This window comes from Giraffa tippelskirchi, chromosome 5 (assembly GCF_054371585.1).
Source record: "Giraffa tippelskirchi isolate mGirTip1 chromosome 5, T2T-mGirTip1v1.2.pri, whole genome shotgun sequence".
Classification (NCBI taxonomy): Eukaryota; Metazoa; Chordata; class Mammalia; order Artiodactyla; family Giraffidae; genus Giraffa; species Giraffa tippelskirchi.
Genome location: NC_137279.1, coordinates 179,868,579 through 179,896,356, shown reverse-complemented (window position 1 = coordinate 179,896,356; position 27,778 = coordinate 179,868,579). Strand labels below are relative to the sequence as shown.

The following is a 27,778-nucleotide window of genomic DNA, read 5'->3' as shown; positions in this document are numbered from 1 at the left end:
ATAGTTATTCTTTTTTCTCTTTTTTAAAGTTGAAAAGTTAATATAACAATGTTGGATAAAATTTTGAAGAGTAAAAAACAAATTTGAAATAGTCTAAATAAATCTAAAATGTCTGTTGTGTCACTGTCGTACTGTACTTGATTATGACTATAACCAGTGTTATATACTGACTTAGTTTTTCATATTCTAGGAGTTGTTTTGAATTACTGCTTTCAGTGTCTGAAAGTGAACTGCCATGTGAAGCCTGGGTACTCTTCCTCCAGTCTTTACAGGTGGGTTGATTTGGCCTCAAAAAAGGTCTCTGTTTGGATATCCAAGACACCTAGTTAATTTCTCCCAGTAAACTAAAATTGGAAACTTAGAACAAAAACAAGTTCATTATATATTGTATTAAGTTCATGGAATGAGAAAGAGGCCTTTCAGATGAAGAGTGTCCTAAAAATTACTTGGTTTTTTCCTTTCATTTGGTTTTGTTAGTCTTTACATAGCTTAGAAGTCAACAAAAAATTTTTCATTCTTTAGAAACAAAATTTTAGAATAAATCTATTAAAATATAAAATTGTATATGTTTATTATGTAGCACTATTTGGTTCATTCATAGTACATTTATCTAGTAATTTCCCCTAAAATTTCAGGGTCTTATAATGCTAACAATTAAAAGTAGTCATCAGACATTCTGTTCATACATTTTACTTATAGGAGAGCTACGTTAGTTCATCTTTTGGCTTGATAATAAGCGTTCTTAGATGAGCAGATCAGAAAAAAGCAAGTTGGGGAGAGGAGAGTAAGGTAGGAGAAAAAAAGCAAGTGTCACTGCCAGCAATAGAAAGCAAATTTGCCTGGTAGCAGTAGAGATAGAAAAACTGTTTAAAGAAAACAGACATAATAAGTAAAAAAGCTATCATTCAGTTATTATCATTAATTATGTGGTAAACAGTACTCTACATTGTTTTTGCATTTTGTATCTTTTAATCAAATTGCAAACCTTATATAACATAGAAATCATTTGAATCACAATTTATAAATAGGGAGGCGGGCATAGAGAGGTGAATTAACTTGCCTAAAGTTAACACCTAGATTTATACCTAGAACTTGCTTTGTTTAACTGTTTCCTCAAGGACAGAAACTCCATAGTAGCCTGGACCTGTTTCATGCAGGCATAAGTCAAGGTTTGCATGTTAATAGACACACCTCATTATTTGAAAATTTCTTTCTTCTTGACTGTATAATCCAAAACGAAATGATATAATGTTCAGTTCAGTTCAGTCGTGTCTGACTCTTTGTGACCCTGTGGACCGCAGCACGCCAGGCCTCCCTATCCATCGCCAACTCCCGGATAATTGTTACTTTTTAGATTTTCTGTTTAAGAAGAATTCTTTGTCACATTCTTGGCATGTTCTAATCCCTATAATGTCCTAACTCTTCACATATTCATACAGTTGTTAAAATCATCTTTCATACAGAGCATGTTGATTTTGTCATTCTCTGTTTTGGGGTCTGCCAGTAGTTTTGCCCTGGCATAAGACATTCTAGAAGGGCAAACGAACTTATTCTTATTAGGGCTGTTACTATTATTTTTTATTAGCATCCCTTTGCAGAGTGATACTTTCTTAGTATCTCTTCTTAGATTTCTTCATTCTTTTTTTAGATTGTATGTCTAAATAAAATATTTGCCTTCCTCCCTACCTGTATAACTTTGTTAAAATATTTATCAGACAATTTAGGATATATATATTCACATTTCTGAGTATGTGTTCAATAAAATAAATACAGTAGAGGTACAGATAAATATAAGACACAATCCCTGGAAAAATATAAAGCATGAAAAATTGAAGTTTTCTTATTTTAGGTAAAAATGGATAAGGCTCCAGATTGTTTTGAGGATACCTTTGATAAGAGAATAGTTTTACCAGGCAGGCCACAGAGAGCATTCTCAACCACTATTTACAGCTTTTGTAACCCTTCCAGACCTTTTCTTTATGGATATAAAAATACATTCTGAAATGGAGTTTTAAATAAACAAAAATGAGATCCTATGTTTTGCAACCTTTTTAACTTAATGATTTTATCATGGACATATGTCTAGGATTGTATATGTAGAGCTTCCTTGATGACTGCCTGGGATTCTGTTATGTGGCTGCACCATAAATTATTTAGCCAGATCTCTTTGCTGTTTATTGTAAATAATGCTAGAGTGAATATCTTGCACTTGTATTTCTATATTGTAGATTTCAAGATGTGGACTTCGGATAGTTTTACCTTAAACAAGAAATTATTTTTAAAATTCCACCATAGTTTTTGAAGACTCTTATTTGATGTTATTTAAAATTTTTTTTGTCTTTATTTGTTTATTGGGTCATGCTTCTCAGCTTGTGGAATCTTAGTTTCCCAACCAGGGATTGAACCTGTGGCCCCTGCATTGAAAGTCCCTGGAGCCATCTGTCATTTAAAAAGTCTTTTGATAGAAGAATTTCAACAATTAAAAAGATACATAACAATAGATATCATTGTCATGCTTATGTTAGAAGGAATAGGTTGCCTATGTGAATACTGCAGAATCTTTTAAAAGAAAGCTGTGCCAGTGACCTTAAAATAATTTAGTAATTCAAGGATGTAAACTGAATTGTGGTGATAATTTTACCTAGGGGAATTCAGGGAAACATTTTAAAGGTACTCTTTAACTTAGTGAAAATGCCCTAGTTTCATTATTTAAAAGCAGCAACAGAATTTCATAAAACTTTGAGGATAGCTTTTTTCCCCCCTGCTTATTTATTTTTAGGAAATCCAAGATACAAGGCTTTTCATAGACTTCCGGATATATTGAAAAGGCAAAAAGACTTTTTATATTGCCTGTTTTCTGGATATGCTTTTTTTTTTTTTTTAGGAGTCACATGATGCATTATTGGAATTTGGGAATAATAACCTACAAATACTGGTTCATGTTACCAAGGAAGGGGTGTGGAAAAATCCTGTTCTTCTTAAAATTCTGTCTCAACAGCCAGTAGAAACAGAAGAAGGTAAGATTAAAACTATACTGACTACTGAAGGAGGATTTAGTTCTAAGAGAATTAAAAATTTTTATGGGTTAAAATTTTGTGAATTTCACCTGTGTGAAATAACCAGTCATTCTGGTCTCCTTTGAATAATAAAAACTAGCCATTAGCACTTAATGTTTAAAGATTCTTGAATTTTAACATAGAGTTTTAAAAGTATCCCTTTGTACTTGTTTTTAAATATTGCTTTGAATAGCAATGTTTATACAGAGCTCCTGTGATAGAAATTAATAATCTGCTTCTAGTCCTTGGTGTATAGTAGAGCTTTGCTTATATTTTGTTTACTGGTTACTAGAGCTGAGGACTATGACAGAAAATTACTCTTTATTTTAGATTTATGAAGCATTGGAATTTAGCATTTTATAGAGATATACAAAGAAGAAAATTTTTATTTAAAAATTGTCAGTTGAAGACCAACAGATTTATGGGTTTGGGTTGATGTTTGCATTTAGACACACAAAATATCTCATTTTACATGTCCAACAATTATGATTTTGTTTGCTTTAAGTTAGTAGAAAATTAACAAGGATCACATCTTTGTTAAGTATGTTTCTGGAATAAGAATGAGTTTCAAAACAGTTTTTATTTACACTTTTGATATATCTTTAGTTCAAGTCTCAGGCCTTTTGTATGTTGATGTCTTAAAATATGGGCCTCCCAGGTGGCATTAATGATAAAGAACCCGCCAACTCCGGAGACATCAGAGACAAGGGTTTGACCCTGGGTCAGGAAGATCCCCTGGAGGGAGGGCATGGCAACCACCTCCAGTATTCTTGGCTAGAGAATCCCATGGTCACAGGAGCCTGGTGGGCTACAGTCCATAAGGTCGCAAAGAAATGGGCTCAACTGAAGCTACTTAGCATGGAGACACGTCTTAAAATATTTCAGTTAACTTATTCATTCCTCAAGTTTGATAACCTATTATATACATGTTATTTGGGTTTTTCTTTATAGTGAGATGATTGATAATAAGAGTGCTTAGATTTTCTCTTGGTCCCTTACCTCTGATAATTCTACTGCTTATCAGTTATACTGACAAGAAAAAAAAAAAGACCTGTTAAATAGAAAATAGATTTGTAAATATGTTTTATGTTGAGGTTCTTGATAAATGGCATCCTTTTGTAAATATAGGCAGGTGGACGCTCAGTGATTGCCTTTATCATTATTAAAAATTGCATTGGCAGGAGGGGTATTTACCACTAGCACCACCTGGGAAGTTTTTTTAAAAAAAATTGTTAGAGGACAACGCCAAATAGTTGCAAAAGGATCCTAGAATTAGCAGATTCCCAGATAAGGATCCAGGAGTGAAGACTGCGTGACCTTTGTAGACAGGCCCAGGCCCCAGAGGGAACAGATGGAATTGGATTAAATGTCCCCTGTTTTTCCTGATGTAACTAATCAAATATTTCACCCTCCTACCTCTGGAATTAATAGTACTCAATTTCTTTTTACATAGAAAAAAAATGGAGAGAAGCACTGTTTACCTAATATCCCATGGTATCCTGTATATTCAATAAAGATTAAGTACCTACCATCTATAAAATTCTGAATGGGTATAGGATACCTACATATGTAAGGAATTTTTCTGAGAACCACAATATAAGTGGTGAGCAGCCTGTGACTGGCTTACTTTTGCAACTGGCCCTTACTAATTTCAGATCAACAGATTTAGAAAGCCTCCTGTGTAGCTTCATTGCCCTTGTAGCCGAGATATTAACACATTTGATACTTGAGAGCAGTGACTATAATTTCATTAATTGCCATTTTCAGTAGTATACTAATCAGAAACATTAAAAATAAATTTTTTAACTTCCAAGTAACTGAGTAAATGCCTTTTGGTTTAGTTTTTTGAACAAAAAAAAAGGTGCATAAGATTTTTATTTTTCCTGCCATGAAGTCTCAAATTTACCACTGCCTCCCCCCCCCATGGGCCTCCCTTGTGGCTCAGCTGGTAAATAATCCTCCTGCAATGTGAGAGACCTGGGTTTGATCCCTGGGTTGGGAAGATCCCCTGGAGAAGGGAAAGGCTACCCACTCCAGTATTCTGGCCTGGAGAATTCCATGGACTGTATAGTCCATGGGTTCGCAAAGAGTCTGACACAACTGAGTGGCTTTCACTTTCACCCCCACCCCCAAAACGTTTCTTACTGAAGCATGTAATATGTACCAGTTGTTGACACTTTTGCCTGGCCTGATCGGCAGGGAAATGAACAGGTCCTCCCACCCGGGTATCAAAGGCCTTTACCCCAGGCCACCCTAGCAGCCTACCACAAAATGTAGAGATGGCAAGACCAAGCCCAGCCAAGGTCCCCCTGGTGGTTCCTGGCCTGAGCCCCAGTGCCCGCAAACCACCCATACTTCTAGTGGCGATGGCAGCAGCCCACAGCTCCAAAGTCCTCAGGCCTGTCAGCCTTGGAGACCCCCTTTCACTGTGCTACAGCGGTTCCAGCTAGAGGAAACCCAGAGCTGCCATCTGGTATCTGCCAGTTTTTCCAGCTGACTTGTGCCTTACCCAGCATCTCCTCCCCTATTAATTCATGACATCAAAACCCTGGCTTTTCCTTATTTTTCTTGAGACTCAGGAAGCAATAGGCTTTTGCCCTTTTTTTTCCTCTCCCTACTAAGGGTTGAGGGAAGAGAGCCATCCTAATTGTTCAGAGGCAGTAACTTCGTCCCCTCAATCTAGTAGAGAAGGAACCAGCCAGTTCTTACTTCTTCCTGGTGGTTTTTCTTCCCACCCCAGTCTGTTTTTTGTTTCCCTTCTGCCACATACCTCTGAAGCCATTGTGTGAGTTGTCATGTGTCACCTGAGCCTTCAGTAAAATAAACAAACAAAAACTCTCTTCTGTTAAAAAAGGAAAAGATAAGTTTTCACTGGACCTTAAATGTTACGATTTATTACATGTTGAAGTATATAGGAGGTAAACCATCATGATGTTTGCAACTTACTTTTAAGTGGCTCAGAAAAAGAAAAACTAGACAAAGAAATATGGCCAAACAGTTCAATTGTTGAATCTAGCTGGAGGAGAGGATATATGGTTAAATATTTTTTGTATTAAAATGTTTGAAAAAATGAACACAGAAGGGAACACAATTGGGAGTGTACACTTTATTGTGTCATTTTAAATAGTGAAGTGTATGGATGGATTCCTTTTTAAAAATACAGTTAAGTAAGGATTGATTTTAACATAACAAAGTGTTTTTAAAATGCAACTTTGATCTCTTTGTTAAAAATTAATACAGTAGTTTAACTGTGACTGTAATATGTTGAGTAAAGTAGTTTTACCTCATAGAAATAATAGCTGTGATTTATAGTGTGCCTGTTATGTGATGGGCACTGTATTAGTACTTTCCATCTCATTTAATCCATTCAACAGGCGAGAGATTACACATGGGCAAGGCCATATAGTTAAAATTGTGGAGACAGAATTTAAGCCCAGGTGAGGAAATATTTAAAAGTTTTTCATTGATTAAAAGTGATAACCGTTTGTTTTCTAAATACATGGTTTTATCCAAAAGTTAACAAGACACGGTATTTGTCCTCAAATTGCTGATAGTATAATAAATTAGATATCAGAGACAAATAATAGCAAGTAGTATTGAGTATTCACTCTGCCTGGCCCCTGTGCTCAGTGTCTTACTTGCATTCAGGTATTTCATTTATGATTCTTTCATCTCTGTAAGGTAATCTTTTCATAGTTAAAGAAACTTGAGACTCAGGAAGGTCTGATTTGTCCAAGGGCCTCACAACTAGTATGTGTGAGAGTCATGATTCAGCCTCAGTTAATTGATTCCAAAGTCTAAGATCTTAACCTTTATATACTCTGATGATTTATTACTATATGTAAAGAGAAAAATAAGTGTGATAAAAGAAGTAAAATGTTATGGGAATTTAGAAGGGGTTGGGTTGTATAGCTAACATACCTATTTTCAAGTGTGAGATTTGTGAAAATGCATATACCTGATAGAGTAGATAAATGGAGCATAATCTGTTGTTAGGCAGTTTAGGATGGAGGGGACAGATGTGGCAGGAAATAACATGAAGTAATTAGGTTGGAGAGAATTTTTAAAAGAATTGCTAGGACACGGTAACTAAGTTGATTTTCTTAGGAAAGGAGTTGGCAAGGAAGGGTAATGCCAGAATTTAATTTTTTAAAAAAAATTGAGAGAATACCATTACTGAAAATAGAAGTAAGGAATGAGGAGCTATTTGAGATATGATTGTGAGTTCATTTTGTGGAATTTAGTGCTTGTGGGACTAAAATAAAGAAGTCCAAATGCAAGTGATCTATTTTCTGTCCATGCCTTTTGACCTTGACTGTGTATGTATCTGTGGAATTTAAAGCCAGAACACACAGACACATATCCCAGGTCCAGGCTCCATCTGCTAAATCAGAATCTCCAGAGTTGAAGCTCTGAATACTGACCTTTTTGAAGTGCCACAGGAAACGAGCCCCTTGCACCTATGCATGCTGAGAGTATAAATTGGTACAATCTCTGGACATCAATCTGGCAGCAGTTTCACTTCTAGGAATTTTTTCTATAGATACAGCCATGCATTGTGAAATGGTCTCTGTACGGGGCTGTAAATTGAAGCATTATTGACAGTTACCAAAGATTGGAAACAACTTGCAGGTTTATCAGGAGGGGATTGGTTATATTAGTTATATTTGATCTGTACAGTGGAATAATACACACTTGTTAAAAGTATTGAGCTCTCAGTGTACAGTGATGTGATAGAATGACCTGTATGATATATTAAATAGGAAAAGAAATAGGTTTTCTGTACTCAGAAGGATAAACAAACTGTACTGGAAGGATAGAAAAAATGATTATTGTTTCTTGAGGGAAGAGACTAAGAGACTGGAGTCAGAGTAGAAGGGAGACAACTTTTAAATATACATCTTTTTGTGTGCCTTTTGACTTTGTGTCATTTGCATGTATAATGTTACCTATTTTTTTAAAAGAGAAAATTTAAAAATCTCTACGGTTGATTCTCATATGTCGTTAAGATTGGGCCAGTGGTTCCCCCAACCATGGTGGTTTATCATTAATTTTAACAATTTCTGTTCCACATGTGGCCTGTAGACCTAGTAGCATGGATGTTATCTGTGAGGCTTATTAGAAAAGGATCCCAGATCCCATTCCAGACCTACTGAATTAGAATCTGCATTTTAATAGGATTTCCCTGGTGATTCAGGCACTTTCAAGTTTGAGAAACACTGTGTTAGGTGAACCATCTAAAACACCTAAAGTATTCACTTGCCACTCATCTTAACATGTACATTCCCACCTCTGTTCTTTAAATAATACTGTGTAACAATGCCACACACTTGTTGACTATTTACTATTTATAAATCAAGGGCTTGTTCAGAACACTGTACAAATCAATGTGAGTACTGCTCCGAGCAGCATTTTCCAAAGTGTGTACTGAACCAGGAACATGAACTTTATGTCATGTTAATGACACGTGTAAAAGGGTTCTCTGGTCAAATCAGTTTGGGTAACGTTGGGTTTAAATAAGAGTGAACAGTTTTCTTCATTGCAGGACTGTTCAGAGATTTGACCAAGGAATCCTTTTTTTTTCTAGGACTATCTCTCAGGTCTTTTGCTCGGTGGAACACACTTTGAGAAATGCCTGGTTTAGAGGAAAGACCACCACTGGCTTTGGAATCCTTGGCAAGTTACCTAATTTCTCTGAGTATTGATTTTCCTAACCTTAAACCGGGGATAACAATACTTGCCTTGGTGGTGGTGTGAAGAATAAATGAGAGGTGTGTAAAAACACTCAAAGCTTGGTACCTCATGAGTGTTTAAGTGGTAATTGTTAATATTACACAGGATACTTCATTTTTCCTTGTTCTGATGTTTATAGTTCATTTCACTGTTCCTTACTATCCTTATCAGGATGTGAGGGAGGAGAAAGTGAAAGAATGAATTTTGGTGAAATGTTAGTAGTAGCTTTATTAAAAAGTTTGGTGTTTGTGGGACTTCCCTGGCAGTCCAGTGTTTGGGGCTCTATGCTTCCAATGCAGGGGGACACGGGTTCAATCCTTGGTCAGGGAACTAGGATCCCAAATGCCGTTTGGTATGGCTTAAAAATAGAGTAAAAAAAAATTTTTTTTAATGGTTTGATGTTCAGAATAAAACTGCTAAGTAATATGGGAATAATTAGCAACATTATTTTGCTCTTTACTCTGTTAAATGAGTACAGAGATCAGAATAAACTTCCAGTTATATCAACTGACCTTTTATCCGCTAAAAACAAACAACAACAAAACATATCAAACTTTCGTCTTCACAACCTTGGTATGTTATGTGGTATGTTATCAAACTGTTTTATTTTTCCTTTTTTCTAGTCAATAAATTGATTGCACAAGAAGGACCTTTCTTTCTGCAAATGAGAATAAAACATTTGTTGAAATCTAACTGCATCCCCCAGGCTACTGCTTTATCAAAACTGTGTGCAGAATCTAAAGAAATTTCAAATGTGTCATCTTTTCAGCAAGCCTATATCACATGCTTATGTTCCATTCTTCCTAATGAAGATGCTATTAAGGAGGTAGGTAAAGCAAGTAACTGCTGTTGTCATTCATACAATGAATTTATTAGATTTTAATAATTGTTGCATGACAGGATGAAAAGCAAGACTTTTTTGGTCAGGCTGCTGCTAAGTACCATTTTAATTGTATATTTAACTGTTCAGCACATTGAATATAAAATTGTGTCTTTTAGGTATATTTGAAAAGTAGATAATTAAAAATATGCAGATAAATGCTTATGAATTTGGCTGATGGTTTGTTTTGAAATGTTTAAATGTGAAAGTCACTTTTTCTTAAACAATTTCTCTGGGAAATGTAGACATTATTAATAGTGGTGTCAGGAGATAAACTAAAGATAGTGGCAGTTAGCTTAAGTTACTTTATACATTTAACTCTGTAAGCAGAGAAGTATAGGACTTTAGAACCCATGGATATACTTTGAACAATAATTAAGCAGACAAACAGGGTTTTTTTTTTTTTTTTAGCCTAAATCATTGTTTTCCTTAGAAAAGTTGAAATTAGTCTTTTGATAAATTATACAGAGAAAAATAAGGAATTCCAAGGCTATATTTCATCATCTACCTTTAATTCTCTTACCTGCCATTCAGGTCTTACATATGGATTCTCATTTTACCTCTACACTGAACTTTCTTGTTAAATGAAGGAATCACAAGGATCTGGTTCTATGCTGTAGTGATTCTTAAACTTTTATGACAATTTCAGCTGTAAATATCTTATTCTCCAAGTGAAACTGTCTTTCCATTTTAATAATTTTATTTATTTGTTTATTTTTGGCTGCGCTGGGTCTTCATTGCTGTGTGGGCTTTTCTCGAGTTGCTGAGAGCAGGGGCTACTCCAGTTGTGGTGCTTGGGTTTCTCATTGCAGTGGCCTCCCTTGTTGCAGAGCCGAGGCTGTAGGATGCACAGGCTGCAGTAGTTGTGTCTCCCAGCCTCTAGAGCACAGGCTCACGAGTGTGGCTTAGTTACTCCTTGGCATGTGAGATCCTCCCAGATCAGGGATGGAACCCATGTCTCTTGCATTGGCAGGCGAATTCTTTACCATTGAGCTACAAAGGACGCCCCTATCTTTAGACTTTAATGTACAGACTCCACCAGGACCAACAAATCTGTGGGTCCCATCTGCTTTTCACTCTCCTTCATTCTTCTCATGTACTCACTTCCCTCCTTACCCTGCTTTTCCGTAGTCAGTCACTATTATCACTCCTTTGCATATATCCTCAACTCCTCTGCTGGTCTCTTCCTTAATTATACTTATCTGACTAACCTGTATCCTCATTATCCCTACATCTCCACCTCCTTTGTATATTTACCTGCATTAGTGGTTTGGGTGGGGAAGAACCTGCCAACTGATTTACTTTAATTGAGTCATACTATGTTTCTTTATAGTCTATTCACTCTCCCACTCTCTGAGGTTACTATTTCATACTCTTAACTTTTTCTTTTAACCTATACTACAGTACCTTCTGTCCCATCTCTGTCTCCACTGATGCACTCTCTTCCTCTTTCTCTGAGGAAATTGGGAATGTTGGAAAAGAATTTCCATGGCATCTATTGACTTACCTGCATTTATGTATTTACACCTTCTCTTCTGTTACTGAGGATAAACTATATCTGCTTTCCCCCGTAAAGACTGACAGTCTCCTTGACTTCTGAATCAGATCCGATCTGCTCTTGTCCCCTCAAGGTTAATGCTGCAGCTGTTCTCCTTTTCTCTACTGCATTATCAATTCCCCCTCTGCTTGTAACCATCTTAGCAGCACTTATGCTGTTATTTCTTCCATTTTTAAAAAAAGAAATGCTTCTTTCAACTACCACCTCGTTTCTCTCCTCGCCTTTCAGTATAATTTCTCAAGTGAGTTTTCTGAATTTACTGTGTAACGTTTTTCTCCTTGAACATATTCTGCTGTGGTGTTGCCTTGTGCCAGCCAACACATCACTAAAGCCAACTACAAAAGCACTTCTAAGAGGGAGTTTTATAGCAATACAAGCCTACCTCAGGAAACAAGAAAAATATCAAATAAACAACCCAACTTTACATCTAAAGGAACTTAGCAAACAAAACCCAAAGTGTAGAAGGTAAGAAACCATAAGGAATCAGAGCAGGAATAAATGAAAGAGAAATTTAAAAAAATAAAACAATAGAAAAGGTCATTGAAACTTTCAAAAAGCTGGTTCTTTGAAAAGATAAACAAAATTTCATGTCTTTTAGCCAGATTCATCAACAAAAAATGAGGGCGCAAATCAGTTCAGAAATGAAGAGAGCTCACAACTGACACCAGGGAAATACAAGAGATCATAAGAAATGACTACAGACAGCTATATGCCAATAAATGGATAACCTGGAAGAAATGGACAAATTCCTAGAAATTTATCTCTCCCAACACTGAACCAGGAAGAAATAGAAAATAGGAACAGACCAATTACCAGTAATGAAATTGTCAGTAGTTTTTAAAACTCCTAAAAAACAAAACTCCAGGACAAGATGGCTTCACAGGTGAATGTTCCAAACATTACAGAAGAGTTATTAATACCTGTCCTCAAACTATTCTAAAATCTTGTAGAGGAAGGGATACTTCAGGACTTTGCTGGTAGTCCAGTGGTTAAGAATCTACCTGGCAATGCAGGAGACACTGGTTTGATCCCTGGTCTGGGAGGATTTCACACACCTTGGGGCAGCTAAGCCTGCATACAACAACTGCTGAAGCCCAGGCGCCTTTAGCCTGTGCTCTGCAACAAGAGAAGCACCACAATGAGAAGCCCATGCACTGCAACTAGAGAAAGCCCACATGTAGCAACAAAACCCAGGCACAGCCAAAAATAATAAATAAATAAAATTAAGAAGAAAAAATACTTAAAACTCATTACACAAGGCCAGCATCACCCTGATACTAAAACCAGACAAAGACACCATGAAAAAAGAAAATTACGGGTTAATATTACTGATGAACATAGATGTAAAACTTCCCAACGAAATATTAGCAAAGTGAATTCAACAATAAAGGATCATGTACCATGGTCGAGTGGGATTTATCCCAGGGATGTGATTATGGTTTGATATCTGGGCTTCCCTGTTAGCTCAGCTGGTAAAGAATCCACCTGCAACGCAGGAGACCCCGGGTTGATTCCTGGGTCGGAAAGTTCCCCTGGAGAAGAAATAGGCTACCCACTCCAGTATTCTTGGGCTTCCCTGGTGGCTCAGATGGTAGAGAATCCACCTGCAGTGTGGGAGACCTGGATTCGATCCCTGGGTTGGGAAGATCTCCTTGAGGAGGGCATGGCAACCCACTCCAGTATTCTTGCCTGGAGAATTCCATGGACAGAGGAGCCTGGAGGGCTACAGTCCATGGGGTCGCAAAGAGTCAGGCACAGCTGAGTGACTAAGCACACACACATCTGCAAATTGGTCAGTGTGACTCAGCACATTAAATTGAAGATTAAAAATTATGTTAATCTCAATAGATGCAAAAAAGGCTTTTGACAAAATTCAGCATCGGTTTGTGATAAATAAAATACTCAAAAAGTGTGAATAGAGGGTACATACCTCAACATAACAAAGGCCATATCTGACAAGCCCACGGCTAACATCATACTCAGTGATGAAAAACTGAAAACATTTCTTCTAAGATCAGGAACAGAATGAGGATGTTCACTCTTACCACTTTGATTCAACATAGTATTGGAAGTTCTAGCCAGAGTGAAAGTGAAAGTCACTCAGTCGTGTCCGACTCTTTGCGACCCCATGGACTGTAGAGTCCATAGAATTCTCCAGGCCAGAATACTGGAGTGGGTAACCTTTCCCTTCTCCAGGGGATCTTCTCAACCCAGGGATCGAAACCAGGTCTCCCACGTTGCAGAGTAGTCACACAAAACAAGAAGAATCCAAATTGAAAAGGAAGAAGTAAAATTGTCACAGATGACATGATGTTTTGCATAGGAAGTTCCAAAGACACCACCAAGAAACTACTAGAGGTCATCAATGAGTTCAGTTTTAAAGTTCATCATGAGTTCAGTAAAACTCATCAGTGAGTTCAGGATACCAAAGAAATACACAGAAATCTCTTGTACTTTCTATACAGTAACAGTGAACTGTCAGAGAAATTGAGAAAACAGTCTCATTTATAGTCACATGAAAAAGAGTAAAGTTCCTTGGAATGAGTTTAAGTATGGACGAAAATACCTGTATTCAGAAAACTATAAGAACCCCCCTTGAGTAGGAAATGGCAACCCACTCCAGTATTCTTGCCTGGAGAATCCCAGGGACAGGGTTTCAAAGAGTCAGACACGACAGAGCGACTAAGCACACAGATGAATGGATAAGTACATCCAGACAATAGAATATTATTCAGTGTTAAAGATACGTGAGCTGTTGAGCCATAAAACACTTGGAGGAAATTTAAATGCGTATTACCAGTTGAAGAAGCCAGTCTGAAAAGGAAGGGAGGGAAGATTAGGTGGAGCAAGTGGGAATTTTAGGGCATTAAACTACTCTGTGTGATAATATGATGTATCATAATTATATTATAATATATTTATAATGCCATAATACTATAACATAATGTATAAAACATGTCACTGTGTCTTTGTCCAAACCCATAGCATGTGCAGCACCGAGAGTGAACCGTAATGTAAACTATGGACTCTGGGTGATTGTGATTTGTCAAGTAGTCCAATCAGTTGTAACAAATGTCATGCTCCAGTGGGGGAACGCTGATAATGGGAGAGGCAGTGACAGGGGCTAAGTGGGAAATCTCTGTATCTTTCTCTCAATTTTGCTGTGAATCTAAAACGGACCTAAAGAAATAAAGTGTTTTATTCTAAAAAAAAAAAAAATGGAAAACTATAAGACACTCATGAAAGAAATCGAAGGTGACACAAACAGATGGAAGGATATACTGTGTTCCTGGATTGGAAGAATTACTACTGTTAAAAAGACCATACCCAAGGCAGTCTACAGATTTCAGTGCAAACCCTATCAAGTGCCAATGGTACTTTTCATAGAACTAGAACAAAGAATTCTAAAATTTGTACAGAAACATGAAAAATCTCAAGTAGCCAAAACAATCTTGAGAAAGAACAACAAAGCTGGAAGTATCATGTTCCCTGACTTCAAACTGTACTACAAAGCCACTGAAATAAATGTTGGGAAGGGTAAGGAGATGGAAGATTGCTTGCCTCTAATAACAGCTGCAATGTTATGTATTGGGAAGCTTAATCAGAGTAAGATGGAGTAATGGTTAGTCTCAGCACCTGATATATGCCAAAAGAATTCAGAAGAAGCAAAATTGCTAGACCTTAGATTTGATTCTTCTTCTATAATAACAACTTTTCCTTTAATCTCTCAGACTTTGTTTATTTGAAACTTGTTTTGTTTTTAGCATTGTATTAGGCATTGGCAAATACATAAGTGTGTATATGGCCTTGTTTGGTTGCCAGAAAAAGTAATAAGATACTCAGCTATATGACAGTTCCCCAAGATTAGGTAGAAATGGAGAGCATATCTTTGTACAGTGGTATAGAGCCTTTTATAAGGCTTTATAAAAATTGATCCTTGAGTTGGACCTTGAAATAATGGTGGGGTTTATGCAGGTAAAAAGAATGGTTTGGGGATAACTGTGATAGTAAAGGTACAGAAATGAATGTGCACTTTGTAGGGAACCACTAGAGAACACCTTGCCTGGGGAAAAGAGTGGATGTTGAGGTCTTATGAGAAGTAATAAGACCTGTTGGATAGGGAAGAAGTAAGGCCTCGGAAACGGCAGTGCATTTGAACTTTTGATGCAGTAGAAATTAGGACGGTTTTGAAGATAGGAAGTAAAATGACTGAAACAGTGTTTTAGGAAGCATAGACAGAAATAGATTTAGGAGAAGAGATTGGAGTTACCAAGAGGAAAAGGAATGGGACTTGCTCACAGGACCAAAATAGAGGATAATGTGCAGAGATCCCTTCAAGAGACTCATAAGACCTTGAGAGACTGGAAGAAAGGGAGTGTTCTGCTGACAAAAATGGCAAAGAAGGGAGAATATGGGACACTTTGTGCAGAATCTTTCCTGGTTTATTAATAACAAGGCAAGAAAATAGAATTTCTTCCTGAGGTTATACAAATATCAACAAATTTGTTGAGAATATGAGGAACTGGGTTATTGGAAGTATGATTTGGTTTTTCTACAACAGGGATTGGCAAACTATGGCCTGTGGACCAGATCCACCCTGCTGTTTGTTTTGGTAAATAAAGTTTTACTGGAACACAGTCACGCCCATTGGTTTATTATTTATGACTGGCTTTGCTCCACAGTAGCAGAGCTGAATAGCTGTAACCAAGACCATTTGACCAGCAACGTTGAAAATATTTTCTCTCTTATCCTTTACAAAAAATGTTTGCTGACCTTTGCTATGCAAGATTCAGATTTCCTAGTGTATTACAACCACAGAATATCGTTTAGTTTAACCTTCCATGTTTTATCAGTGGTGAAACTGAGGCGAAGAGTTAGTGTTTCCAAGGCCCTACCTTCATTAAGCTAATTATTGAGTCCAAGCCCAGGCCAGAACTCAGATCTCCTGACTCCCTGGCCAGCTCTTTTTACACTGTACAACTTATTACTAGTTGGTAAGCATTGATGAGTCATGTTCTCATAGGAAACATTTTGGTGGTATTTCATTCCATTCATGTTTATACATTTATGTATAGATGCAACTTAAAATATTTTTGTAATGATTGGGATTAATTTGTTAAGTATTGGAGAAGGCAATGGCAACCCACTCCAGTACTCTTGCCTGGAAAATCCCATGGACGGAGGAGCCTGGTGGGCTGCAGTCCATGGGGTCGCTAAGAGTTGGACACGACTGAGCGACTTCACTTTCACTTTTCACTTTCATGCACTGGAGAAGGCAGTGGCAACCCACTCCAGTATTCTTGCCTGGAGAATCCCGTCTATGGGGTCGCACAGAGTCGGACACGACTGAAGCGACTTAGCAGCAGCAGCAGCAGCATGTTGATGTGAAAACATTTGGCACGCTTCATAAAATTATTTTTAAAGGAACACTGGTACCATCATAATTAGTCTCTAATCCAGTGATGCTGTTTTTTGCAAGTGAGAGTACAATTAAAGAAATCTTAAAAATTTGCTTTGGAAAAAGACCAGTGAATCACTTGATGTTCATTAATTGGAGTTTAAAATCAGCATATGTTCTAAGGCAGCGAAGTTACATACACATTTGCCATCTTCTTCTGAGTTCAGGAGAAGAGTCAAATTAACTTCAGCAACAGCTGGGAATAAAAGTACTTATGTGTTGGCACCTGTGGGTATCACAACAATGGGTGTGTGTAATGGGAAACCTCTGCTGGGGAAGATTTAGCCAGGCGCAATTAAGGTTAATTGATGGAGTCAGCTTCAAAGCCAGAATTTATATATTTTTATTACTGAAAGAGAGAATCTTTGCAAAGATCGAGTTTTCCACATATAGTATAGAGGATAAAGCTGTTTTAAACATGAAGCACTTCTGTTACTATGAAGAGCAAGAAATCTGTCTGCAGAGTTGTTGACACAGATGAGGTAGGGGTTCAGTCTTGATCCTTGAATGAACTACATCTTCAGTGTCTGATGTGGTTACAAGGCTTGTTTCTCCTCTTGATGGGAAAAGGAGAAGACAAGACAAACAGGACCTGATTTACTCACAGATCTAACACTGTTGGGAATTAACACAGTCACTAGGTATATAAATGATAAACAGAGCAAATACATTTAAACAGGACCCACTGGGAATTCAATTTGGGAATAGAAGAAACAGTAAACAAGAGCATAGAAATTCCAGGTGTAGCTTAAATAAGATTTAAGATGGATCCTGAATGAGGAATAATAAAGTGTGTAATTAAAATCTGGATAATTTACTTCATGTAACCTTATGGTTATATGGTGAATAAGATGTATGCTCAGAAAATACACTAAAGGTAGATTGTATGAAGAAGTGGAAGGTTTGCCTATTGAAATATTTATCTCCTAAAGCAGAGTTCTTTTATTTATTTATTTTTTAATATTTTATTTACTTGGCTGTATTGGGTCTTCTTAGTTGTGGCATGCAGGATCTTTCATCGCCGCACACAGACTCTGTAGTTGTGTCTTGTGGATTTAGCTGTTGTGCAACGTGTGGGATCTTAGCTTCCCAATCAGAGATCGAACCCATGTCCCCTACATTTCAGGGTGGATTCTTAACCACTGGATCACCAGGGAAGTCCCCCCGAGTTCTTTTAACTAACTTTGAAGAGACTTCTTCCTAGAACTCAGTATATATTTGAATCTCACCTTTACTGTTACTTTCATGGGTTGTGCTCAGTCGCTTCAGTAGTGTCTGACTCTTTGTGACTCTATGGACTGTAGCCTGCCAGGCTCCTCTGTCCATGGGATTCTCCAGGCAAAAATATTGGAGTGGGTTGCCATTTCTTTCTCCAAGGGATCTTCCCGACCCAGGAATCGAACCCACATCTCCTGCATTGCAGGCAGATTCTTTACCAACGGAGCCACCTGGGAAGCCACTTTCATGGGTTGCATGTGGGTGTTTTGGTTGATACATGATTATACTGTAGGAATCATTATGGAGAGTTAGTCAGACACAGTCATTTTCAAGAATTCAGTAGGACAGTTCAGGTGTCTCTCAGATACTCAGAGCCATAGGATTTTTCAGAAACATCAGTGACCATTTATTTCTTCAAGAAACATACAAGTGACCAACTTGATAGCATGATGTTGGTCTGTGGTATTGCTGCAGTTTAAAAGAAACCTGGTTTTTAGAAGCACAGCCTTTTTTTCACGGGATGTCTATGAACCTGATGAATAATTCTCCCAAAGTAGACTCAGGGTTATTAGACATGAAGACTTGCTAAGAGTAACTCCTCCCTTTTTCCTACTCAGGGATGCAAGTGAGAAAGATCTCATTGTATGGATAACCTTAAATCCATTTTGTCTCTGTTTTGAAAGAAACATTTACCAGCTTGTTTTTTAAGATCTACTATTAGGAACAACGCAGAAGGAAACAGCAACCCAATCCAATACTCTTGCCTAAAAAATTCCATGGACTGAGGAGCCTGGTAGGCTACAGTTCATGGGGTCGTGAAGACTCGGACACGACTGAGCAACTTCATTTCACTTCATTCAGTTCAGTTCAGTCACTCAGTCGTGTCCGACTCTTTGTGACCCCATGAACTGCAGAACGCCAGGCCTCTCTGTCCATCACCAACTCCTGGAGTCCACCCAAACCCATGCCCATCGAGTCGATGCTGCCATATAGCCATCTCATCCTCTGTTGTCCCCTTCTCCTCCTGCCCTCAATCCTTCCCAGCATCAGGGTCTTTTCCAGTGAGTCAGCTCTTTGCATCAGGTGGCCAAAGTAGTGGAGTTTCAGCTTCAACATCAGTCCCTCCAATGAACACCCAGGACTGATCTCCTTTAGGATGAACTGGTTGGATCTCCTTGCAGTCCAAAGGACTCTCAAGAGTCTTCTCCAACACCACAGTTCAAAAGCGTCAATTCTTCTGTGCTCAGCTTTCTTTATAGTCCAACTCTCACATCCATACATGACCACTGGAAAAACCATAGTCTTGACTAGACAGACCTTTGTTGGCAAAGTAATGTCTCTGCTTTTTAATATGCTATCTAGGTTGGTCATAACTTTCCTTCCAAGGAGTAAGCATCTTTTAATTTCATTGCTGCAATAACCATCTGCAATGATTTTGGAGCCCAGAAAAATAAAGTCAGCCACTGTTTCCCCATCTATCTGCCATGAAGTGATAGGAACAAATTATTTTCCTTATACCCCAGAACTGATCAGGAGAATACTAGATTGAAAACCATTATTCTTGAGAAAGGTAAATGTTAAAATATTACAGTAATGTCACTGGTCAGAATACTAGTTTACCTTGGTAGCCTAAGCATGGTGATAACTAAAGAAGACCAATAAGTCATCTAAATGCACATTCTTTTATGCCAGTGACTACCTGTTGTACCGTTGGTGTTTAACCCATAGTATGTATTCATTGGAGACTGTGCTAGGCACTGGGAATACAAAGATGATCAAGACACAGGGAGAACCAGCAGCAGACAGTGTTCACACAGTGTGAGATATGGGGAAAGGTTGGTGCTGGAAACTGAGTTCCAAGTTATCAGCATTTGAAACCAGAGAGTGGAGGGCATTCACTTTTTTAGACCTCTGGAAATTAAAGGCTTACCATAATCCTAGAAAGTTTTATTCAAGAAAAGCACATAAATGTCAGAACAGTGAACTTGGTGGCATTTGAACCTTGAACCAGTAAGCTTCCTAGCAGCCATCTGAGGAAGCAGAATGGTTTTGGAACTCTGCAAAAGCCTGTGTCCACAGAATTGTCACTCTTTGACCTATTTGGCAACATTCCGAAAAACCTCTACTCTCAACATTTGTTTTTATTTGATTCAGAGCCCACTCTGCCAAAAGATCTATTCTGGGGCACTTATCAGAAATAATCATTGAGAATTGTTTAACATGACATTTGTCTGAGGAGGAATTACCAGTTCAGGTAACAAAAGGCTGACAAAAAATTTAAAAAGAAAAACTGAGATAAAGGATATCCATAGAGGACTTTGAAAACCTCTGATGTATTCCTAGTACTCTGGAAGGTAACACAAATGTATAGTGCTGTGTGTCTGCCAAGGAATGACTTGAGAAGGCTATAATCCCTCACTCTTGTTTACCGAGAGGCTGCATACAAGTAGGAGATGAAGGGTAAAGTAGAGCTGTTAACTTCCTCCTGAAATATTGAAAGGATGCCCCAGCACACACACACAGCTGCTTGGCAAAAGCAGAAAGACTACTGGTGGTCCAGTAGTAAAGAATCCACCTGCCAATTAAGGTGGACACTGGTTTGATCCTTGGTCTGGGAAGATTCTGCATACCTTGGGGCAACTAAGCCCATGCACCACCACAACTGAAGCCTTCATGCTCTGGAGACCATGTTCCACAGCAAGAGAAGCCACTACAATGAGAAGCCCATGTACCACAACTAGAAAAAATAGCTTGCCGCAATTAGAGAAAACCTGCCTGTAGCAGAGACCCAGTGCAACAAAAAATAAAATTTTTTTCAAAAGTAGACTTACTTTTTCACAGCATTTAAGCAACATATTCAGTAAGCTAGTGAAGCAGAGACTGTAGTGGCCACATATGACAAAGGTTATAGGCTTTACAGAATTATTCCAAGAAAATCACTAAACAGATAGTAACAATAGTAAACCCCAAAGAGGTAGAAGATTCTGATTTCTGGAGTTGCCACAATATAGCATTTAAAATATCCACTTATCATTATTTAAAAAAAAAAGGTAGCCCATACACAGGCAAGCAGTATGAAAAGGCAAAAAGATATGAAACTGAAAGATGAACTCCCCAGGTCAGTGGTGGTAGTGGTGGTGGTTTAGTTTGTAAGTTGTGTCTGACTCTTGCAATCCCATGGACTGTAGCCTGCCAGGCTCCTCTGTCCATGGGATTCTCCAGGCAAGAAAACTGGAGTGGGTTGCCATTTCCTTCTCCAGAGGATCTTCCCAACCCAGGAATCGAACTCGGGTCTCCTGCATTGCAGGCAGATTCTTTACCGACTGAGCTATGAGGGAAGTCCTATGAGGGTACCCAGTGTGCTACTGGAGAAGAGTGGAGAAATAACTCCAGAAAGAATGAAGAGACAGAGCCAAAGCAAAAACAACTCCCATTTGATGTGACTGGTGATGGAAGTAAAGTCTGATGCTGTAAAGAACAGTATTGCATAGGAACCCGGAATGTTAGCTCCATGAATCAAGGTAAATTGGAAGTGGTCAAATAGGAGATGGCAAGAGTGAACATAGACATTTTAGGAGTCAGTGAACTAAAATGGACTGAAATCGGTTATTTAACTCAAATAACCATTATATCTACTACGGTGGGCAGGAATCCTTTAGAAGAAATGGGATAGCCCTCATAGTCAACAAAAGAGTCTGAAATGCAGTTCTTGGGTGCAATCTCAAAAATGACAGAATGATCTCTGTTTGTTTCCAAGGCAAATCATTCAATATCTCAGTAATCCAAGTCTGTGCCCCAAACAGTAATACTGAAGAAGCTCAAGTTAAATGGTTCTATGAAGGCCTACAAGACCTTCTAGAACTAACATCCAAAAAAGATGTCCTTTACCCAACCCAGGGATCAAACCCAGGTCTCCCACATTGCAGGTGGATTCTTTACCATTTGAGCCACCAGGGAAGCCCAAGAGGAACAAAAGAGCCCCAAAATACATGAACTGGCCGAGTTGAAGGGTGAAATAGACAATTCAAATACAAAGATTGGAGACTTTAATACCCCACTTTCTGTAGTGGATAAACCAACTAGACAACAAGGATATGAAAGGCTTGAGCACTATTGTAAACCAGCTAGACCAAGCAAACATCTGTGGAATACTTTATCCAAGAGCAGCAGAATATACATTTTTCTCAGTTGCACATGGAACATTCTCTAGGATAGAAATATGTTAGGCCATAAAACAAACCTTGATAAATTTAAAAGGATTGAAATCATACAGTGTGTTCTTTGGCCACAGTGGAATGAAATTAGAAATCAGTAACGGAAGGAAATTTGGGAAATTCACAAATAATGTGAAAATTAAATAATACCTCAAAATAAGCAGTTGATTGAAGGAAAAAAATGGTAAATTAAAAAACACATTGGGACAAATGATGAAAATCACAACACACTGAAATTTATGGGATCAACTTGAACAGCACTTAGGGGAAATTTATGATTGTAAGATGTCAGTCTTAAAAAAGAACAAAGATCCTGGGAGTTCCCTGGTGGCCTAGTGGTTGAGATTCTGGGCTTTCACTGCTGTGGCCCAGGTTCACTCCCTGGTTGGAGAACTGAGATCCTGCAAGCAACATGGTGTGGCAAAAAAAAAAAAAAAAAATGGAGACCTCAAATTAATAACTTAACCATCTGCCCCAAAAGATAGGAAAGAAGAGCAGACTAAACCCAAAGCAAGCAGAAGGAAGGAGGATGATAATGATTAGAATGTAAATAAATAAAGAAAACAAAATCAATAGAAAAAGTGGTAAAAGTTGTTTTTAAAGATCAACAAAGTTGATAAAGTTTTAGTTAGACTGAACATAAGAATACCCAGATTACCAAAATCAGGAACAATGAGAGGACACGACAACTGACACTGCAGGAATAAAGATTATAAGAGTATTCCTTGAATGACTCTATGCCAAAAAGTTAGATTTACTAAGATGAAATGGACAGGTCTTAGAATGAAACAAGCTACTAAAACTAACCAAAAAGAAAAAAAAAACAAAACTGAATATACATACCTGTGACTAGTAGAGAGATTGAGTAGGTAATTTTAAAATTTCCCATAAAGAAAAGCCCATACCTTCACTGGTCAGTTGTCTAAAACACATACAGAAGAAATTACACCAGTCCTTCACAAAGTCTTCTAGAAAATAAAAGGAAAGGGTGCTTCCAAACTCATGCACTGAGGCCCTTATCCTGACAACCAAAACCAGATGAAGACATCAAAAGAAAGATACAGACTAATATCTGTAATGATTATGGATGCAAGAATCTCAACAACCCAGCAATATAAAATAAAGGAGTGCTGTCTGCCCTCTGTATCCATAGGTTCTGCCTCCCAACTATGGATTAAAAATATTCAGGGGAATATTTTCCAGAAAGTTCCAAAAAGCAAAACTTGAATTTACTCGCTCCAACAACTGTTTACATAACCTTTGCATTGTATTGGGCTTCCATGATGGCTCAAGGGTAAAGAATTCACCTGCAATACAGGAGACACTGGTTTGATCCCTGGGTGGGGGAAGATCCTCTGGAGGAGGAAATGGCAACCCACTCCAGTATTCTTGCCTGGAGAATCCCCTGGACAGATGAGCCTGGCGGGCTACAGTCCATAGGGTCGCAGAGAAACGGACACGGTGGTATTATGAATAATCTAGGGATGATTTAAAGTGTACAGAAGGATATGCGTAGGTTATATGTAAATACTGTGCCATAGAATAAAGGACAAAAGCTATGTTTGTCTCTGTCATCAGAGACAGAAAAAGCATTTAACAAGATCCTTACACGCTTTTGTGTTAAAAACATTCAGCAATCTGGAATAAGCTGAAAACTTCCTCGCCCCGATAAAGAGCATTTGTGGAAACCCATGGCCGACTTTATACTTAATGATGAAAGATTGAGTGGTTTTCCATAAGATCAGGGACAAAACAAGAATGTCTGCTTTTGCTACTTCTATTCAGTATTGTATGGGAAGCTTTAGCTGGAACAGTTAGGGAAATAGCTAAAAGGCATCTCGATTGAAAAGGAAGGTGTATAACTATTTCTGATTGCGTGTATCATGATCTTGTATATAAACGATCCTAATGAGATCAATATACAAAAATGATTTTTATTTATATACATCTAACAATGAACAATATGAAAATATAATTAGGAAAACAATTCCATGTACAATAGCATCAAAAAGAATAAAAAATCAAGGAATAAATCTTTTAAAAGAAGTACAAGACTCATTGGTATACTCAAGACTTCAAAAAATGTTGAAAGAAGTAAATGGAACAGCATCCCACATTCATGGCCCAGAAAACAATACTTTGAAGACAGCGGTACTGCCCAGATTGACCCCCAGATTCAGTGCTGCCTGTATCAAAACTATGTTTTTCTCTCTTGCACAAATTGACAAGATGATCCTAAAATTCATGTGGAAATTCAAGGGGCCCTGGATAGCCAAAACAGTCTTGTAAAAGAACAAAGTTGGAGGGCTCATTCTTCTTTATTTCAGAGGTCACTAAAAATGTCAGTAATCAAGGCAGTGTTTTCCTGGCAAAAGTGTAGGCAAAAAAAAAAAATCAATAAACTGAAATTGAAAGTCCAGAAATAAGCCTTCATACTTCACGGCCAGTTGATTTTGTACATGGCTGCCAAGATAATTCAGTGGGGGAAAGAATAGTCTTCAATAGTTGGTTCTTTAACAAATGGATATCTCCTTGCAGCAGAATGAAGTTTAACCCTTAATACCATGTGCAGAATTTAACTTGGAATGAATCACAGACTTAAATGTAGTAGCTGAAACTGTATCATCTTCAAAGAAAATACAAGAATTAATCTTAAAGACCCTTGATTACACTGTTGTTTCTTACATATGACACCAAAAGCACAAGTGACAAGAGGAAAAACAAGTAGGACTTTATCCAACTTTGTATGTCAAAGTCAACAACGTGAAAAGTTGATCTGCAGAATGGGAGAAAATATTTGCTAACCATATATTTATATATATATATATATTCAAGAATATATATAGGACTGAATATATGTAGAATTGAGCTGAATTCTTGAATCCAGAATATATGTAGAACTCTTGAAGATCAATACTAAAAAGATAAATAATTTAATTATTAAAACGATCAAATTGTTTTTAATCATTAGATTGGTTTTTTTTTTCCTTTGAACAGTTTTAGATTTACAGAAAAATTGAGTGGAAAGTACAGAGTTCCCATATGTACTCCCTTACCCCTAGAGTCACCTGTTGACATCTTGCCATTGATGTCTTAAATTTGTTAACAGGAGGTGAGCCAATACATTATTATTTACTAAAATCCATAGTTTATATAGGTTTCACTCTTGGTGGTGTACATTCTATGGGTTTTGACAAACCTGTAATGACTTGTATCTACCATTGCAGTATCATACAGCATAGTGTCACTGCCCTAAAGTACTCTGCCTATTCATCCCTCACTCTCCTCTCATGCCCCTGACAATCACTGATCTTTTAACTGCCTCCATAGTTTTACCTTTTCTGGAATATCATGTAGTTGGAATCATACATTATGTAGCCTTTTCAAATTAACTTCTTTCACTTAGCAATATGCATTTAAGGTTCCTACATGTTTTTGTCTCTGTCTCTCTTTTTTCCCCAAATTATTATCAAACTTATATTGCCCTTATTTAATTTTTTAAAATTATTTTTTATTGAAGGATAATTGCTTTACAGAATTTTGCTGTTTTCTGTCAAACCTCAACATGAATCAGCCATAGGTATACATGTATCCCCTCCCTTTTGAAACTCCCTCCCATCTCCCTCCCCATCCCACCCCTCTAGGTTGATACAGAGCCCCTGTTTGAGTTTCCTGAGATATATAGCAAATTCCCATTGGCTATCTATTTTACCTATAGTAATGTAAGTTTCCATGTTACTCTTTCCATACATCTCACCCTCTGCTCCCCTGTCCCCATGTCCATAAGTCTATTCTCTATGGCTGTTCCTCCATTGTTGCTCTGTAAATAAATTCTTCAGTACCATTTTTATAGATTCCGTATATATGTGTTAGAATACGGTATTTATCTTTCTCTTTCTGATTCACTTCACTCTGTATAATAGGTTCTAGGTTCATCCACCTCATTAGAACTGACTCAGATGTGTTCCTTTTTATGGCTGAGTAATATTCCATTGTGTATATATACAACTTTATCCATTCATCTGTCCCATGTTCTAGCTCTTGTAAATAGTGCTGCAGTGAACAATGGGGTACATGTGTGTCTTCCAGTTTGGTTTCCTCAGGGTATATGCCTAGGAGTGGGGTTGCTGGGTCATATGGTGGTTTTATTCCTAGTTCCTTATTTAATTTTTTAAACCAACCGAAGTCCATGTTAGGTTTCAGTCTTTGTGCTGTGTATTCTGTTATCTGAAATTCTCAGGAGTCTAAATCTGCTATTTATTGTGTGTGGTGACATTTCTGGAGTGGCTTGTTTATTTGTGCTTTTTATCGTTTGGGATCGTGAGCATCAGTTTTGGTGGGATGGATGAGGGTAGGGAATGCTTTATGTCTGAAAATTTTCATAGGCCTTGGTTAGCATGTATCTCTATAAATCATTTTTACATTTACTTCTACCAGGTGATTCAAAGATATTACCAGCCAGAATCTTCTTTTATTTTGTTTTTCTCAGTTTGGATTTTTTAGACAAACAGAATAGTATTATATCAGACTCCTAGTTTGAATGAGGACAGATTAAAATTCCCACAACCTTTTTGGTCCTACAAGAACCAGGGTGAGATGGACAAACATATTTTCCTGTTATATCCCTGTTCCTCCCCTTTTTTTTTAGTCTGTACTTTCTCTGAGTTTTTAGCTCTTCAGGGGTTCCAACCATATACTGAAGGGCTCGATGCCAACTTCCTGTCCTCAGGTTCAAGCTTTATCATCTAAACACGACTTGTAAAACCCAAGCCTCTCAGTGAAATTATCAACAACCCAGCAAGTTAAGGCAGTTGTCCATTCACACTTCTTTCTTGAGTTTTCAACTGTGTATTTAAGAAACATACTAGTTGTGTTTTATCCAGGATTTCTAAGTGCTTTGCCACAGGAGAATTTTCAGACATTATTCTTGTCAAGTCCAACTCTTTGTTTTTATTCCTTATTCAGCACCAGGGCTGGCAGGAAAGTATATAACTATTATATATAAAATTCATAGGGTAAAGTGTTATGTTTTTTGTCTTTGACACCTGAGTTTCCAGCATTAGCCTTTATCCACAGATTTTGATTCTGGTAAATTTAAATGTCATTAATAATGTTTCTGCACGATTTATATTTTTGTATCATTAAGTTTATTAGACTTTATGAGGTAAATCTTGATAAGGAAAAATCTGAGGAGACTATTGAGGGTTTGGAAGAAGCTTAAGGTGAAAACATGGTGTATAATGAATGAACCTGAATAATCTTTCAGATGCATCTAAGTTCTTAGCTGGTTTTGCTCACTGTCAGTTCATTTCAATTCAGTAAATGTCTAGACGTAAAACAATCACTATATTCCTTGCTGAACTTCATAGAGCAAACAGTTGGGAATATAGTTTCCTTTCTATTTAGTAATAGTGTATTGTCAGTTCTGTCCTTAAGGCATCTCAATATAGCATAATGGCCAAGAGTATAGACTCTAGAGCCAGACCATCTGGGGTAGATCTAGGGATGTGTACTACCTATAAAACTTTTGTCAAGTTACTTAATCTCTCTGTGCTTCAAGTTTTATAATCTATAAATAGGGATAACAGTAGTTTATCTACATTGTAGGACTGTTGTGTAGATGTAATAATTTAGTTTATATAAATTTGTCAAACAGTACCT

At 37.5% G+C, this 27,778-nt stretch overlaps 1 protein-coding gene across 6 annotated transcripts in view; it reads left to right on the top strand.

The window, feature by feature from the left end:
* Nucleotides 1-27,778, top strand: part of RLF (RLF zinc finger) — an 82,221-nt gene that overhangs the window by 33,193 nt on the left and 21,250 nt on the right. For 2 of the 6 annotated variants that reach the window (XM_081493973.1, XM_081493971.1), the window contains exons 3-6: nucleotides 191-272; nucleotides 2,885-3,017; nucleotides 8,644-8,732; nucleotides 9,413-9,615. In XM_081493973.1, the coding sequence (XP_081350099.1) occupies nucleotides 9,542-9,615 (74 nt within the window). In that variant the 5' untranslated portion in view covers nucleotides 191-272; nucleotides 2,885-3,017; nucleotides 8,644-8,732; nucleotides 9,413-9,541. Of the gene's footprint in view, nucleotides 1-190; nucleotides 273-2,884; nucleotides 3,018-6,430; nucleotides 6,494-8,643; nucleotides 8,733-9,412; nucleotides 9,616-27,778 lie in introns of those variants that run through there. The other 4 variants (XM_081493975.1, XM_081493970.1, XM_081493974.1 and 1 more) reach the window with 2 other exon arrangements.